The 17,934-nt window shown below is 36.6% G+C and overlaps 1 protein-coding gene across 8 annotated transcripts in view; it reads left to right on the plus strand.

Moving 5' to 3' along the window:
• The window catches only part of RALGAPA1 (Ral GTPase activating protein catalytic alpha subunit 1), a 311,896-nt gene that overhangs the window by 222,099 nt on the left and 71,863 nt on the right, over positions 1-17,934 (plus strand). For 6 of the 8 annotated variants that reach the window (XM_027847457.1, XM_027847458.1, XM_027847455.1 and 3 more), the window contains 2 exons: positions 12,414-12,537; positions 13,880-14,035. In XM_027847457.1, the coding sequence (XP_027703258.1) occupies positions 12,414-12,537; positions 13,880-14,035 (280 nt within the window). Of the gene's footprint in view, positions 1-10,201; positions 10,592-12,413; positions 12,538-13,879; positions 14,036-17,934 lie in introns of those variants that run through there. The other 2 variants (XM_027847459.1, XM_027847460.1) reach the window with 2 other exon arrangements.

Below are 17,934 nucleotides of genomic sequence, written 5' to 3' on the forward strand. Positions count from 1 at the left end.
CAGATCTAGAGAAATATTCCAAAAGGCAGAAGATAAAGACTTAAAACCAAGAGTAACTGACATTATAAGACTTCTGTGGGATTGGACAGAGGCTCAATGAATCTGTAATGGAGTAGAGGACTTTATATCATTTCTGGTTAAAAGACTAAAGCTGGATCGAAAGTAGAAAACACCAAAAAAACTACTTTTTTGAAGTCTAGTGAAGCAAATAATTTAGGCAATTAGAAGGAACTAAATTAGGGTGATAAAGTATTTGCATTATAATAGGAATCAAAATAGGCATGGTTAAAAGAGATAAACATAGAAAATATATTGCTTAAAAGGTGCCGTAGATTCCAAACTTAATATCAGTACTTAATATATGTGCACCAAATGGCATAGCATCTCTATGTTTAAAGGAAAAGTTAATTGAATTAGAGTGGAAAACTATAATAATTGGGGACCTCAAAGTGCCCATTTCAGGTCTGGAGAAATATAATAAAAAGTCACACAAGAAAGAAGCTTAGGACTTAAATACAATTTGTTTTTTCAGGAAGTTATACTCCAGTAAAGACAAGTACATATACAAGTACATGCAGAAAAATAAATATAAAGACAATAAATACAAAATAATTAAATACATGGTAGTTTAGGAAGGTAGTCAGTATTAGCATTTGAGGTGAGAAAGGATCAGAAAAGCTTTATGTAGAAGTTGGCACTTATATTTTATCCTAAAGACAGTAGGGAGCCCCTAACATAGGTTGGGCACAAATATGTGAACATTTGGGGTGGATTCTCTAAATTTGTGCATCTCGTGTTTCTTTTGAGCTCCTTCAATTCTACTTTGCTCATAGAGCACAGCACCTTCTCTGATGAGGGCATACCATGCTGGGCAGTCCTGTGCCAGTGTCTCCCATGTCACACAATTCCAAAGTTCTTTTTTTTTTTTTCTTAAGGCAGTTGGAGTTAAGTGACTTGCCCAGGGTCACACAGCTAGTAAATGTCAAGTGTTTGGTCTGAGGCCGAATTTGAACTCAGGTCCTCCTGACTTTGGGGCCGGTGCTCTTTCCACTGCGCCACCTAGCTGCCCCCAATTTCAGAGTTCTTAAGAGAGACCTCGAGAGTGTCCTTGTATCACTTCTTCTGACAACCATGTGATTGCTTACTCTGTGTGAGATCGCCATAAAATAGTCTTTTTGGCAAGTGTACGTTTGGCATTCGAACAACATGGCCAGCTTATCAGAGTTGAGCTCTCTGCAGTAAAGTTTGAATGCTAGGCAGTTTAGTTTGAGAAAGGACCTCAGTGTCTGGTATTTTATCCTGCCAGGTGATCTTCAGAATCTTCCTAAGACAATTCAAATGGAAGCGATTCAGTTTCCGGGCATGGCTCTGGTATACTGTCTAGGTTTCACAAGGATATAACAATGAGGTCAGCATAACAGCTCTATAGACCTTCAGTTTTATAGTCAGTCTACCTCTTCTTTCCCACACTTTCCTTTGGAGCCTCCCAAACACTGATTTAGCTCTGGCATTGTGTGTGTCAATCTCATTATCAGTATGTGCATCCCTAGAAAGTGTATTGCCACAGTTAAGTGAACTTATCCATTTGCTGTCACTAATGGTTCCACATATAAATGCGGTGGTGCTGGCTGATGGAGCATCTGTGTTTTCTTTGTGTTAATTGTTAGGCCAAATTTAGCACAAGCAGCAGAGAATAGATCCATACTTTGTTACATCTCAGCTTCAGAGGCTGCATTGAGTGCACAATCATCTGCAAATAAAAAGTCATGCACCAACATTCCCTCCACTTTAATCTTGGCATGCAGCCCTTTCAAATAGAAGAATTTATCAAGTGCGGTAGCTGACCTTGATGACATATTCATCCTCAAGGCATTTGACAACATGTCTGAAAACATGCTGAAAAGTGTGGGAGCAAGCACACAGCCTTGTTTCACTCCATTGGTGACTGGGAAAGCAAAGCATGTCATCATGAAATTGACATACAATACTGATGACCTTCTCTGGGCAACCAAATTTTGACATAATTTTTCATAAGCCCTCATGACCAGTATCAAAGCATCTGTCAGATCTACAGATGTTGTATACAGACCTCTCTTCTATTCCTGGTATTTCTCTTGGAGTTGTCATAGACAGCAAACACCATATCAACCATTTCTCAGCCCTTTCTGAAGCCACACTGACCCTCGGGTAGGTGACCATCTTCCATATGAAGGATCAGCCTACTAAAGAGGACTCTGGAAAGAATTTTACCAGCAATGACTAAGAAAGAGACCCCCCCACCTTGTGATTGTCACAGGATGGTCTATTTCCTTTCCCTTTATAGAGATGGACAAAGGAGGCATCCTTGAACTCCTAGGGGATAACCTCCTCTTGCCATATAACCCAGAAAATCTCAGTCAGCTTTTGTATGAGCAATGGACACCTTCCCCCCCTTGTAAATCTCAGCTGGAATAGAATCAGCACCAGGCGCTTTGCCACACAAAAGGAGGCTAATGGCATTCAACACCTCTTATTCAGTTGGAACTTCAGCTAGGGAGGGATTGACTTCAGTCTGAGGTCAACCGCCAGTTGCTTCAGCATTGATTGATGATGGTCTGTTGAAAATACTATGGAAGCGTTCAGCTCATCTATAGGATCATGTCCATATCACTAATCAATGTGGTTCCATCAGCACTGAGTAATTGAGATAACACCATACCTCTTTGGCCCATAAATATAAAACTGAATTTCGTCTGCTTTCTTAATGTGCCAAGAATCCTGCATTTCTCTAAGCTTTGCTTATACTTCATTTTTGATGGAATTAAATGCTATCTTCTTAGAGATAGATGAACTATCCTGCTGGTAAACCCATGTTTTTCATTTAGCAGCTTTTAAATTTTCCCATCATTTTCATCAAACTAGTCTTGATGTTTGTGAGTGTTCTGACCCAGATGAACAAATGCAGTGCTATACACCAAATCTCTGAAAGCTGCCCACTCCTTTTCTACTCCACTATTGCCAACTGTGTTTTGGCTCAACTTTCCCTCCAAATTAGCAACAAACTGTACCCTCTCAGAGGAACTCTCTAATCTGTTGACATTAATTCTTCTAGTAGTCATTTTGCCTTGGGGCTGCTGCTTTTGTTGAATGCAAATATTTAACTTGAAGAGGATAAGTCTATGGTCAGTTCTGCACTCTGTGCCACACATTGCCTTCATTACTCTCATGTCCTGTCTGTGTCTTCTCCATACAGTGACAGTCTATTAAATGCCAATGTTTGCTGCGAGGGTGCATCCACAAAATTTTATTGCATTTTGGTAAACGGAAGACAGTATTGGTGATGAGAAGGTCATGAGATGCACAAGTCTTCAGTAGTAAGTGACCATGGCTATTGATGTTTCCAACTCCATTCCTCCTAAGGACTCCCTGCCATGTCTGGTAGTTCTGAGCCTACTCTGTCATTAAAGTCACCTAAAATTATAAGCTTGTTCTCTTTTGGGCTGCCTGTGTGCAGGGTTATGATTACAGCTCTCAGTGTATCCACATCTGCTGCTTCATCACTTGCCTGTCGGCACAGGACTTTGAGATAGGTAAAAATGGTGTAAATGATGTCTTTTGCGTTATGCATAAATTAGATTTAAGTGAGGCAGAGTTTCATGAAGTCGTCAGCTTCACTCCGTCTTCCATAGTCATCACAGTCCAGCAGCAGGACAAAGTCAAGATGACTGGTGATGGCACAAGATGTAATGGATGTAATGGTTAGACAAATATCTAACCAAGCTCTAAGTGCTTCGTATCACCTGCTTCAGCTGCCTTCATGGCTGTTGGAACAAATTGTTCTCATTTCCCATTCTACCAGGAGAAGTCTTCACACGCTTGGGGTAGACACCCCTCTAACTCACCAATTTTGACACTTCTTGGTTACCCTCAACCTGGCCTGTCTGCCAAAACAGCTTACCAGGGTGTGGCCACTGCACATGGTACAGCTTCTTGGAGCCACAGGTGAGAGGTGGATCAAATGGACACTAAAGTTGGAAAGCAGCCCTGAAAAGGACTCAGCAGCCCTCACACCAGGGTACAGTCTTCCCTGAACACACCCAAATATATAATAAGAATAAATAAGTGGTCGAAGGATATAAATAACCAGTTCTCAAAAGAAGCAAAACAGGGGCAGCTGGGTGGTGCCGTGGATAGAGCACTGACCCTGAAGTCAGGAGGACTTTAGTTCAAATCTGGCCTCAGACCAAACAGTTGATGCTTGTGTGACTCTGGACAAGTCACTTAACGCCCAGTTGCCTAAAAAAAAAAGAAGAAGCAAAACATGTTCTTAATTACCATTCTCAAATTACTTGCCCACTTTTGCAAGTACTATTCATTTCTTGTGAGATTTCAGCTCTAGCTTAATTCTACCATTTCCTACACCTCCTCTTTTCCTACTGTCTAGGTGATGAACCTAAGTATAGGAAGTCTCACAACTTACTGATTAGGTACATTACTAATATATGTTATCTAACCTAAGCTTAACCTCTGTTTGCTTTTGTTTATTCATCTGTAAAATGGAAGTAATAATAGTGCTACTTATCAAGGTTTTTAGGATAAATAAGATAATATTTGTTAAATGCTTTACAGACTTTTAAAAGTGCTATATAAATGCTAACTTATAATGGTATTAATATCAATAATATTATTAAGCTCATCAGCTCCAGTGGGTTTAATTATTATCTGTATGCAGTGACTACTAATCTTTGTATCCAGACCCATTCTCTTTGACATCTCAAAGTCAACATGTCCAAAACTGAACCCTCCCTCTTTCCCTTCCAAACTCATACTACTTTAAAATTCCCCTTTTTTATGTTAAAGACATCTCTATTAAAAAAAAATTTTTTTAAAAGACACCACTATTTTTCCAGTCCCCAAGTTCATAACCCCAGCATCATACTGATCTCACTCTACTTCACCTCACAGTTGTCATACCTCATATAACAATCAGTTGCAAAATCTCACTGTTTTTACCTCCCCAATATTTCTCTCATTCAATCCCTTCTCTAGTTACATGAATATCCTTAATTTAGGCCCTTATTGCTTTCTACCTACGTTACTACAACAGCCTCTTAATTGGTCTTCCTACCTCAAATCTTTTACCACTCCCAGCCATCCTATACAGTGTTGCCAAAGTAATTTTTCTTAAGCACAGATCTGATGTTTTTTCCCTAATGAGTAAATTCCAATGGTGTCCTATTGCCTCTAGGATCAAATATAAACTCCAGAGTTTAGCTTTTTAAACCTTTTCCAACTTTGTCCTCACATACCTTTCCAACCAACTTTGGGAAATAGTGGAGAATAGAAGGGCCTGGCCTTCTGTGATACGTGGAGTCGTGAAGAGTCAGAGATGACTGAAATAATGAACAGTAGCAACCTTTCCAACCTCACTAGATACTAGTCTGCCTCTCTGCCGTCTAGCCAAAATGACTTTCTTTATGTTACACATTACACTCCATCTGTCATCTCTTTGCGTTGACTGTCCCACATGCCTAACTGCTTTCCATCTTTACCTCAGTCTCATAAAGCCCCTCTCTTCTTTAAAGGTGCATTTCAGGCACCATCTTTTACCTTTCCAGGATCACCATAACTTCTAGTACTCTGCCTCTCAAATATCCTTGTATTTACTTTGTATATATTTGTATTTATGCTTTATATATTCATATGTGTACTTTCCCACATTAGAATATAAACTCATTGCAAGTGAACTGTTTCTTGGGCATGGTATATAGTAGGCATTTAATAAATGTTGGTTGATCGATTTACAGATATATGAAAAAATAATCCAAATCATAAATAGTAAGAGATAGGTAAATTAAAACAGCTTCCAGGTTCTACCTTGCACCTTTCAGATTGGCTCAGTGACAAAAAAAAGGCAGTAGTTGGAGGGTTCTAGGAATATAAGTGCTCTAATGCATTGTTAAAAGGGCCATGAATTGATGAAACCATCTTGGAAATCAGTTTGCAGCTATCTTCAAAAAGTTACTAAACTCTGCATAGTCTTTGAACCAATGATACCACTGCTAGTCATATGACTTAGAGATCAAACAAAGAAGGAAATGGTCCAGTATGTACAGAATTATTCATTGTAGCAATTTTCTGTTGTTGTTAAATACTGGAAATTATGGGACACCAATTAATTGGAGAATGATATATAAAAATAATAGAATATTGTGCTGTAAGAAATGACTAAAGGGACCTATTCAGAAAGACCTGGTAGTCCTTGTATGAACAAACATAGACTGAAGTGAGCAGAACTAGGAAAACACTTTATACAACTTTGTAAAGAAAAACAACTTTAAAGACTTAAGAGATCTTTGATCAGTTCAGGTAGCACACTAAAATTCCAGAGGACCAATTGTTGCCGTCTGAGAGGTTGAGACCCCTCAAAGACTGGAGTACAGGACAGGTCATCTGGAATGAATTCACAGACTCAAGCATTCTTTAAGTCAAGGTGGCAAAGATTTATTGTTATGCTTTTCAGCCGGCAAGGATTCTTAAGGAACCTGCAAGAGACTGAGGTTGGAGCTAGGGTTTATTTTGAAAAGGGCATGGGAAAGGAATGCCAGGGACACTGATGAGGTAATCTGAAGGTCCAGGTGTCTTTGGGAGCTATGGATGGGAAAGTACAGGGAGTATACCGGACTGGGAAGGAGATGACAGAGGTATGGATCTTGGAAATCTGGCAGGAGAAAGAGTCCTTGGGCCAGCCAAGGACAAAACTCCTTGGACTGGGCAAGGCACCCCTCTCCCTCTGTCTTAATGAGAGAATGCTCTGCAGCAAGGGAAAGCTTTCTCACAAGACAGGAACTTACTAAGGAATTGGGAGGCTTCCAGAGACATGATCTGAGGGCTGGGGCCTAAGCAGCCCAGCAGTCTCTCACCCAGCTTTGTGTAGCTGCACCAGGGAAAGAGATAAGGGTCGTGCTGGGGCCCACGCATGAGTAACTGCTAGGCACAGTGTCCTTGGGCTGGGGAGTGATTGTCAGAGACAGTGTTTCTGAGACTAGGGAGAAATTGGGGTCCAAGTACGAGCACAAGCACCGGCCCCCAAGCACCCCATCACAGTGGTGAAATAAGCTTCTAACCTCCTTATGGAGAGATGATAAACGTAAAGGTGCTAAATGAGACACGTGATCAACATGGGATCTGTTTTTTTGACTATGCTTATTTGTTAAAATGGAGAGTTTTAAAAGAATTTGTGATAGGAAAGGTAAGTAGAATTGATGACGAAGAAGAGAGCTGGTAATGATGCTACAAAAAGACCATCGTTGAAATATTTTTTCAAATGTACAGAAAACAGGAGATAATTTAAATGAAGACACTGACTAGCTGGACAACTTTGAAACTAACATGATGAATTTATTATTATACTTTTAAAAAAGCAAGCTGTATGACGTGGATATTCAATCCTTTTTGTTCTTTGCATGTGGAAATGTTTGTCAAGTTGATATAAAAAATAAAAATTTTAAAACAGATAAATTGTGATCTCTAAGTACTAAGTAGATTGAAGAATAAGCGTGATATAGTAAATAGAGCTCTTGAGTGGAAATCGAGGAGACTTGGATTCAGTTTCTGTGCAAGTCATTTAACTCTCTGTGCCTCAGTTTCCTTAGCGTTGCATACAATGACTTCCAGGTTCCCTTCAACTTCTAAATCTATGATTGTATGACCTTAAAAAAGTGTCAACTCTCTCCTAGGATGTAATTTACATAGAATCAGTATGAGAATGAGAATGAGAATGACAAGAACACTTGACTTCCTTCAGAAGACTTGAATCTCCATCGGCATAGTGGATAGAGCAATGGGCATAAACCCAATCAGGAAGACCTAGGTTCAGATCTCACCTCAGATCCTACCCATAAATCACTTAATCCCTTGACCTCCATTTACTTATCTGTAAAATAAGGGGATTTGACTCAGTGGCCTCTATGTTCTCTCTTACCCCTAAACCTGTGATCTGTAATCCTGTGATCCAGTCTTGCATCCATCACTTAATAGTTTTGTGACCATGGGAAAGTCATTTAAACTCCTGGGACTTAGTTTTGTTAACTCTAAAATAGGGGTGGGGTAGATTATTATCTACAAGGTCATCATTCTACATTTTATAGGCCATGGCTAGGAATGATAGCTAACAGAGTCAGGATCCAAAAGAATCTTGACAGATTAGCCCAGAGTATTAGGATTAATCCAATAAAGTTGTTTTCAGTAGAAATAAATGTAAAGTTTTTCACTTGGGTACAAAAAAAATCAGTTTCACAAGTATAAGATGAGGGAACCGTGGTATAATACAGTAACCATTCAGAAAAAAGTTCTGGAGCTTTTTGAGAACTGCAAGCCCAGTATGAGTCAGTAGTGTGACATAACAGCCAAAAGAGTTCATTCAGTTTTGAATTGTTTTTAGAGAGATATTGCTTCCAGGAACAAGGATATGATAGTTCTATTATTCTGATGTTGTCAGACCTCAGATGGAAAAATGTGTTCACTTCTGGGCATCACAGTTTAAGAAAGGCATTGATAAGCTGCAGAATGTCGTAAAGAGCTACTAAAATGGTGAAGGGCCTTGAGCCTGTCATACAGGAAATGGTTTAAGGAACTATGAATGTGTTAGCCTGAAGAAGAGAAGATTTGCAGGGTGAAGGGAGGGGGTGTGTTGTGGAATAATTCTGTCTTCAAGTATTTGAAAGGTTGTGTTGTGGGGGAGATATTAGACTTGTTCTGTTTGGCCCAGAGGGTAGAACCACAGGCAACAGGTGAGTGCTGCAAAGAATCCAGTTTAGGCTTGACATCAGGAAAAACTTCATAGCAATTAGAGCTGCCCAAAAGTAGAATGAATTGTTTCACGAGTTGGTGGACTTTCCTTCCTTCGAAGTTTCCAAACAGGCAAGATTGACTACTTATCAGGTTGTGTTATAGTGGGGATTCCTTTCAAGTATGATGGCACTAGATGGTGGTTTATATCCTTTCAAACACTCAGTTTCTTTCATTCTTTTCCCCTTCCTATTTAAATTAAGTTGGTCTAGTGAAATCTAGGATAAACTGAAATTTTTGACTGACTTCCAAAGCAATTTCACTTCTTAATAAACTTTAAAAAAAGGAAGCTCGGCATTAATAATGATAGCAATAGACTTCCAACCAAGATGGTTGCCTAAATGGAAGCAGACCTACCTCCTCTCACATACCCATTACACTGAAAGCCTGAAATTCACACCAGACTAAATGTTCAAGAAATCCAATGAGAAACTGTAGTCACTGCTTAACCAGAACTGCATAAAAAGTCAGCTCTAAGCTCACATCCTCCAGCCATGACCAGAGATAGCTAGCAAACTTATGTCCAGAGGCAGGGAGAGTGAACCCTTGCACCCACTCCAAGAAGGTCTCAGTGGTCAAAAATCACCAGGGTAAAGAGCAGCAAAAGTAGTACAGCATGCCAGCTTTCAGACTGGAGCAACCTGGGGAGCTCTATGGGCTCCTTAGTATTCTGGTTGAGACATCGTAGAGGGTCTAGAAGATGAAGCACTCTAAATCTAAAAGATTCATATAGGACTACTATATGAGGAGGTATGTACCTCCTATACCAGGAGGTAGAGGTCAGCATAGGAACCCAGGAAATTCATGTTTAAACCAAGCAGGATTGACCACCCCACCCAAAATTATAGCAGGGGGTGCAGCTTGGCCCTGGCACAAAGCATCAATCCATAACTAAAGCTAGAGAAATAAGTAAACAAAAGATAATATCTTTTGTTCAATATCAGACCAATATAAAAAATTATCATAGATCAGGAAATCAATATAAAAACAGACAATGAGAGAATAAAAACTGTAAGCAAAGGTTCAAAGAAAACAATGGGTTTTCCACAAGAACTACATAAATACCTAGAAGAAATTATAAGGAGATAAAAATTAAATATAAGCTCCAGAGGACAAAATTTAAGGAACAAGAAATAGAACATAAGTTGTAATTCTTACCCAAGAAATGTACTCCCTTAAAATTAGATTAGACCAAATATAAATTAATGGCTACATGTAACAGCAAGAAATAATAGAACAAAATAAAAAATATTGGAGAAGAAAAGTAATACACCTATTTTTTTTTTCAACCTACCTGGAAATCGGGTAAAGAAGAAAAAGTTTTTTAAACAGTGAACTTACTGAAACTTACGATTGTTTTTGTTTTTTAAAGAAAGAGCCTGGACTCTGTATGTTTTGAGAAATCATAAATGAGAACTGCCTACACCTATTGGAACCAGAGAGCAAAGCGAAGATACAAAGAATTCACTAATTACTACCTGGAAGAAACCATGAAAGGAGAAGTCCTCGGAAACATCATAGTCAAAATTCAGAGCTCCTAAGTCAAAGGAAAAAAATACTTTAGGCATCCAAAAAGAAGCAGTTAAAGCCTCCCCAAAACTTCAATCAGGATCACAGTTGACCTGGCAGCTTACAGTAAATGATAGGAAATCTCTGAATACAATATGCTAAAAGGCAAAATTGGGTGGCCAGCAAAACTGAGTTTAATATTTACAGGGGAAGCAATAGTTCTTCAGTGGAATAGAGGACTTAAGAATATTTCTGATTTAAAAAAAAAAAAAAAAAAGCTGAGTAGTAACTTTGGAATTAAAACTCGAGAGTCCAGAGAAACCTAGAAAGGTAAATTTATTTGAGCAGTTGGAAAGAGCTGTCTGGTGGTGATGTACTAACATTCTAGTATGATTAGAAGAATCGTTTCCCTTCACACCTTAATTTCTTTAGAAGGTATTGAGGGAGTTTAAAAAACAAAAACAGAGGAGGTGGGGGCAGTGGGGTGAAATGGTTCTACCCTGAGATTTTCAGAAAGAGAAAGAGAAGGGAAAATAAAAGGAATACATCAATATAGGAAGAAAGAAGATCTTTCTCATAATTAGAGTCTATGAGATAAAGAGTATACAAACATGGAGGAATAGTTGGGGGGAGCAGACATCAGATGAAACTTAATCTTATATGAAACAAAGACAGGCTCAGCATATACAAACACGTAAAGAATTTGGTGTAGAAATACATCAAATTAAAAAAAAAGAAAAACAGATGGGGATAAGGAGAGAAGAGCCTATTACTGAGGAGAGAATAATTACAAACAAAACAAATGTCTTGATCCCTGGGAGGGGATGAAAAGGAAAAATGTATACAAAAACTGGAATCTAAGATGATTTCATCAGTTGGGGAATGACTGAATGAATGTGTGTATGTATAAATGAACAGTGAAATATTTTTAAGCCATAAGAAATAATGAAACATGATTTCAGAAAATCCTGGGTAGTATGAGCTCATGTAGAGTGAAGTGAGTACTGTGTAAATAATTCATATAAAGACAACATCAACATGATTGTAAAGTAAACCATCTGTTAAAGATTTATCAACGCAGTGATTAGCCATGTCTCTAGATGACAGGTGATGATGAAACAAATTACCCTTACTGAGAGTTAATGGATTGAGGGTGCAGAAAGAGACATACATTTTTTGGACATAGCCATAATAACATGGATTCATTTTGCTTGGCTTTGCTTATTAGTGTATTGTTTTTGTTTGTTTTTAATTTTTAATGGAAGAGGAGGGAGTTAACAGTGGTGATGCCGAGAGAGAGAGGCATTTAAATATTTGGTTTTTGTTTGTTTGTTTGTTTGTTTTTAATTCATAGAGTACAGAAGGAAGTTTAGAAGGAAACAACGCAAGCAAAGGCAGTCTTGAAATTAACATGCAGAATTTATTATATACTTTTAAAAAAAGTAAAATGAAATAGACTCATGGTTTTAAATATAGTCCTTTTGAGTAGTACTAATTGGAAATGCTTTTCCTTTTGATGTTTAAATTAAGAATTTAAAATCTGAAAAAGAAAGGTAGCAATAAAAATTTGTTATTAATGATGAATTACCAAGATTAAAACCAATAATCATGGTTTGTTTGGGTTCTTTTATTTCTCTGATTTTTTTTCTGTAGGTAATAGTGTTGTGAAGAAGGGAAGGAAATGTCCTTTATTATCCATCTCAATTTAGATTGATTAAGCTCCTGCTGTTGTTTTGTTATCCATTGGTTCTCTTTGCTTGATAGTCTAATAGTAAAACAATACTGCCAGTGATAGTTTGTTTCAGATTTATCAAGCCAATTTGATCCAATCAGGAAATGCCTTGGTTAGGATCAAGAGAGTCTCTTCAAGTACATAAATTACATGGTCTAAATACTAGTATATCTTTTCTTGACTACCAAATTAGAAGCTCCTGGAAGGCAGTAATAAAGTCTTCATCTTTGTGTTAGTCCCAGGACCTCCTGATTCTTTATAAATCGTATAGGCCATTAAGCCTATACTTTTTAAAGTAAAGAAATACTTTTTAAGTAAATAATGTGATCTTTTATTTCTACAGCCGAGAGACGCACAAGATTGCTGTATTTTATGTGGCCGAGGGACAAGAAGATAAACACTCCATTCTCACTAATACTGGAGGAAGTCAGGCATATGAGGATTTTGTAGCTGGTCTTGGTTGGGAGGTATTAGTTTTAAGTTTAACATCTTATAAAGGATTTTGGATTCTTTGATTTCTTTCTTTCTTTTGGGGGGGGCAATTGGGGTTAAGTGACTTGCCCAGGGTCACACAGCTAGTAAGTGTCAAGTGTTTGGTCTGAGGCTGGATTTGAACTCAGGTCCTCCTGACCTCAGGGCCGGTGCTCTATCCACTGTGCCACCTAGCTGCCCCTGTTTGATTTCTTATAGGAAAAAAAAGGTGTGTTTTTCTTCCTTGTTATGATACTTTTTTTCTTTATGTTATCAGAAAGTTCTTCTGGGGATTAAGCCTCTAAAACCTGGGGGAACTTCTGGGGACTAAATACTAAAACCACTTTCAGTCATCCTGTTGCTTCTGCTCTGAGTCTCAGCTGTCAAAACAGCAATTGTTTGGAGTGTCAGTAGAGTTGGGTCTCTTCCCAACTTTCTCACACTAGCACATAGTAGGTATTTTAAGTATGTGTGAGTTCAGTTGCAACTGGAATTGTACCACGTATGTGATCTTGGGCAAATCAATCAGTTTTCTATGCCTCCTTGTCTATTAAACAGATAATTATACCTATTTCCTAGTATTATTGTATTACTTGTGATAAAGTGTACAAATATGCTTTGAACATTATAAAATATTTATCATATAAAATCTAGTACAAATAAATTAGATTATATACAGATTATCCAACATTAACTATTGGCTTTTACCTGCAACTCTTCACAGTGTATTATTAATATTTGAAAAGTATTCAGTCTGTACTTTTATGAAATGAAAGATTAGCTTCATTTTATCAAGTGGTTAAGTCCTCTTATTTAAAATTTGTGCACAAATTAATTTGTCATTTGTCATGAAGAAAAAAAGTACTATAGAGTGCTAAGTTATTATTTTCCAACTCTGGTCAAGAGCAAAGTAGTAACACAAATTGAGGAATCATTTTAGGCTGATTAAATATCATGCACCTATTGATCATTTAATCAAAATGGCATTACTGTATAAAATTTTACCCTTAAGCCATTTCCAGTCTTTTTTTTTTTTAAACTTCCTAGCCATGATCTCTCACATGCCTTTGTAACTTGTCATTAACACCTACTGGACCAACATAGGATACCATCACTCAGCAGTTGATTTCTCTCCTAATTAGTTTCTACTAATTAAATGTCCTCATCTCAGAAATAAAATAATATGTGAATAGATGAATTCTGACTTGGTATATACTATACTTTTTTATATTTTTTTTAATAATTGAAAAATGTTATTTTTGCACTTTAAAGTATCTGTGATTTGGTTTTTTTTACATTATGGAATTTTTAAACTTTTTTGTTTGTTTTTTCTCACAGGTAAATCTAACAAATCACTGTGGTTTTATGGGAGGACTGCAAAAAAACAAAAGCACTGGATTGACCACTCCATACTTTGCTACTTCTACAGTAGAAGTAATGTTTCATGTCTCAACACGAATGCCTTCTGATTCTGATGACTCTTTAACCAAAAAAGTAAGTGTTTTTTGATTTTTGATTAAATAATAAACCTTGGTAAAAACAGATTGCTACTTAAAGGAATACTGTATATTCAGATATAAAGCATTAACATTCATAAAGCACTAGTTTTGTGTTTTTTTAATATGACTCCATTTTGTAGTGCAGTGCATTAAAGCAACTCATGGTTGACTGTAAGAAAAATATCATAATTAGGGGTTGAATTCCTGAACAGAACCTTAGCTTCAAATAAAATATAGCTATGGCCAGTAGTATGTCATAAAAACAAATATATAACAGCTACACTTCTCTATGCTAATTTAAAATAGTAAATATTTTGCTAAAGTGGTACAAAATCAACATTTTTTCCCAGTCTACAAGCATTGATTAAGCATATAATATATGTTGTGTGCTGACAAAAATTAAACATTTCTTGCCCTCAAGTAGATTACATTCAGTAGGAGGAGACATTATGTGCAAGGTTGTTAGGGGCTCTGAATTCCAAACAAAAGTTTGTACTTTATTCTGTGGCTCTGACTTCCCAGACCAAAACACTTTTCCCTAACTTGGAAGCTTCTTGAGGGTAGGGACTACCTCTCTTTTATTTTTGTATTATATACATCAGCATATAAAAATAGAACTGTGCCATTTTAAAAATTAAATTATTAATAGATTTGACATCTTAGAATTAAAGTTTTCTTTGTAATGATTTGGGTGATCTGTCTCTTTTAAAAAGCTCCCCAAGAAAGTTTGAGCTGATACATTTTTTCCCAGATAAAGTTTCTTATAGTAAGAAGAGGCATTCACAGTCATTTCACTAATCTTAGAACAGTCTTAAAATATTATAAGTAACACAACTCCTTTTAATTTTTTTTATTGATAAAGGTCATGTTGGTAAAGATGATTATAATTCAACCAGAGAAAAGCATTTTAAAAGTTAAATATAAACTTAGCATTTCTCTTTTTTACCTTCTCCTTTCTCTGCTTGTTCAAAACTATTACTGAATAAACAATATCAGGATAAATAAAGGCTAAGTTACCATATAAGACAATACCACTGTAAATTGAAATGATTCCTGTCACTTTCCACAAGTCTTAAACAGTTTCACTAGAAAGTTATAACAGAATTACCAAGCCATTAGTATCATGGTATAGAGGTAGATGTGCTAGACCTGATATCAACCAAGATCTGAATTCAAATCCCATTTCCAACATTTACTGTGTGACCTTGGGCTACTTAATGATTCAGAGCTTCAATGTCCTTAACTGTAAAAGTGGCGGTAACACCTGTAGTACCTCTCTCTTATGGAATAAAATATAATGTGAGGTATATAAAATGTTTTTGCAGCCTCAAGACTACAAAATAATAATTTAATAATCTTGTGCTTGCTATATGCCAGGCACTAGACTAAGCACTTTACAATTGTTATCTCATTTGATCCTCACTACATCCCTTAGAAGTAGGTGCTATTAAATAGAAGTTATGTCACTTGCCCAGGGCCTCACAGTAAATGTCTGAGGCCACATTTGAAGTCAGGTCTTCCTGATTCTAGGCTTGGTGCTTTATGCCATCTAGCAGCCATATAAATATCAGTTTTGTTTTTTTAAAATCTAAAAACCTTTATAAAAGATTTTGTAAAAAATAGAACAATATTCTGATTTGTCGTTGCTTCAAACATTGACAGACATGCAAAATCAATAGTGAAAGGCAGCAAAATTAAGGTTTAGATTATAATTAGAAAGTTCTAAACAAGTACCAAGGTGCAACTAGGTGGTGCAGTGGACAGAGTGCCAGGCCTGAAGTCAGGAAGACTCATCTTACTGAGTTCAGATCTGGCCTCAGACACTTGCTGTGTGACTTGGCTGTTATGAATTGCTAAATGAAGCTGGGCAAATCGCTTAACCCTATTTGCCTCAGTTTCCTCATCTGGAAAATGAGTTGGAGAAAGAAATGGCAAACCACTCCAGTGTTTTTGCGAAGAAAACTCCAAATGGGGTCACAAAGAGTCTGGAACAACTAAACCACAACAACAAACAAGTACCAGAAGCCCTAGGGATTGCCATTTGGTAATATTTGATTAGGAAAGTATGTTCACTACCAGCTATATTATTATGTAAGGTATTTTGACATCTAAATTTTTTAAAAGCATATGTGGGAGCAATTATCAAATATTTCTACCCAAGCCAGTATGATGAATTAGAAAGGGTGCTAGATTTGAAATCAGAAAACCTGGTTAAAATCCTGGCTTTGGTTCTGATATGTATGTTCTTGGATGAGTCATTTAACCACTTTGGGCCTCATATTCCTAATCAGTAAAATTAAAGAATTGGTGGACATGACATAATATTCCTTCTTGCTTCAAATCTAAAATCCCATGATTCTATGAAGTATTTTGGTGTGATATATCATAAAATATATATATATATATATTCTTCATTAGAAGATAAAACTATTAAAAAAAATGTGTACCTAATTCCCTTCAACAAAAAACGGCTTACTGCATTGGCATTTTTTTTACCAGAATTTAATAAATTCTACATTAATGATAATAAGTTGAGGCTTTGAACGTGTGTCCTATTACGAATGAACAATTGGATATCATTAAATTGTCCCCTTTTCCTTTGTACATATATCTTCAGATGTGCTAATCCATTCGGTAGACACATTAATGAGCACTGGTTGAAGTGTAATATTGGAGGAAGTAAGGCTTGTTGACCTCAGCATGGAGTTTAATACCTTTAAATTAAATTAGATACTTGACAGTGAGTATAAAGAAATAGCCATGCCTCTGGCAAACTAGAATTATTGATGTCTTTCTGTTCTTGATGTTAAACTTAGCTGGAAGGAGAGGAGGAAAGAAATCATTTATGTCTATTTTAAAGACACTAACTTTAGTTCTGACTTTTCATTTGAAATGTTGTCTAGTAATTTTGTAAAATCATTGTTTTAAGACCTTATGAAACAAACATGGCATGTAACTTTACCTAGAAATTATAAAGTACAGCATTTTTTTCCTTAGGAAGACAGACTTCAGTTTTTCAATAACATCAGGACCTAGTAGCAGTAACTTTTCTACAGATTTTGTCACAAATTGTCCAGTGATAGTCAAGTTGGGTCATTCATATGATTTCTTACACCGTGGTGCAGTATTACTGGTCAGCCACCAGTCTAAGTCATTTATCTCTATAAATTGTTTCTACTATGTAATGGAAAAAATACTTAAAAGTAATTTCCTTTCAACACCTAAAAATCAAAAGTGCTATAAACACCGACATAAAGCTTTCATAGTATTCCTTTTCATTTCTTTTTTATTTTTAAATAAAGTTTTATTGATGTCTTTTGTTTTTATATCATTATAGTTTTGCCCATTATCCCATCTTCTCCCCCTCCCGGAGAGCTATTGCTCATAACAAATAATATTTTTAAAGACAAAAAAAAAGAGAAAAAGAAGAGGAAAATATCAACACAAATGATCAATACACTGAAAACCTCTTTCATTTCTTAAAATAGAGATCTAATCACGTTGTTCTCACTTGCTTATAGGATAAAATATAAACTCCCTACTCTGGCATTTTTTAAGTCTTCACAATCTGGCTCCAACTTATCTTTCTACCTTTATTTCATACTATTCCCCTTCACCAACCACATTTTAACCATGTTGGAACTGTTAACTCAGTCTTTTCCTTCATTCTTCCATTTAAATGCATTCATGCAAGCTATCTAGTTTTAGAATATACTTCTTTCATAATGCTAGCTGTTGAAATCCCTTCTCTTCCTTCAAGAAGCAACTTACATGTCACCTCCTCAAAGAAGTCTTCCCTAATCACTCTGCCTAGAAGTGATCTAATGCCTTTCTTTTCCATCTTCCTTATAACACTTTATGAACCTCACTAATGCCCTCACAAAATTGTTTTGT

Source organism: Vombatus ursinus, unplaced genomic scaffold, assembly GCF_900497805.2.
Source record: "Vombatus ursinus unplaced genomic scaffold, bare-nosed wombat genome assembly UNPS02015406.1, whole genome shotgun sequence".
NCBI lineage: Eukaryota > Metazoa > Chordata > Mammalia > Diprotodontia > Vombatidae > Vombatus > Vombatus ursinus.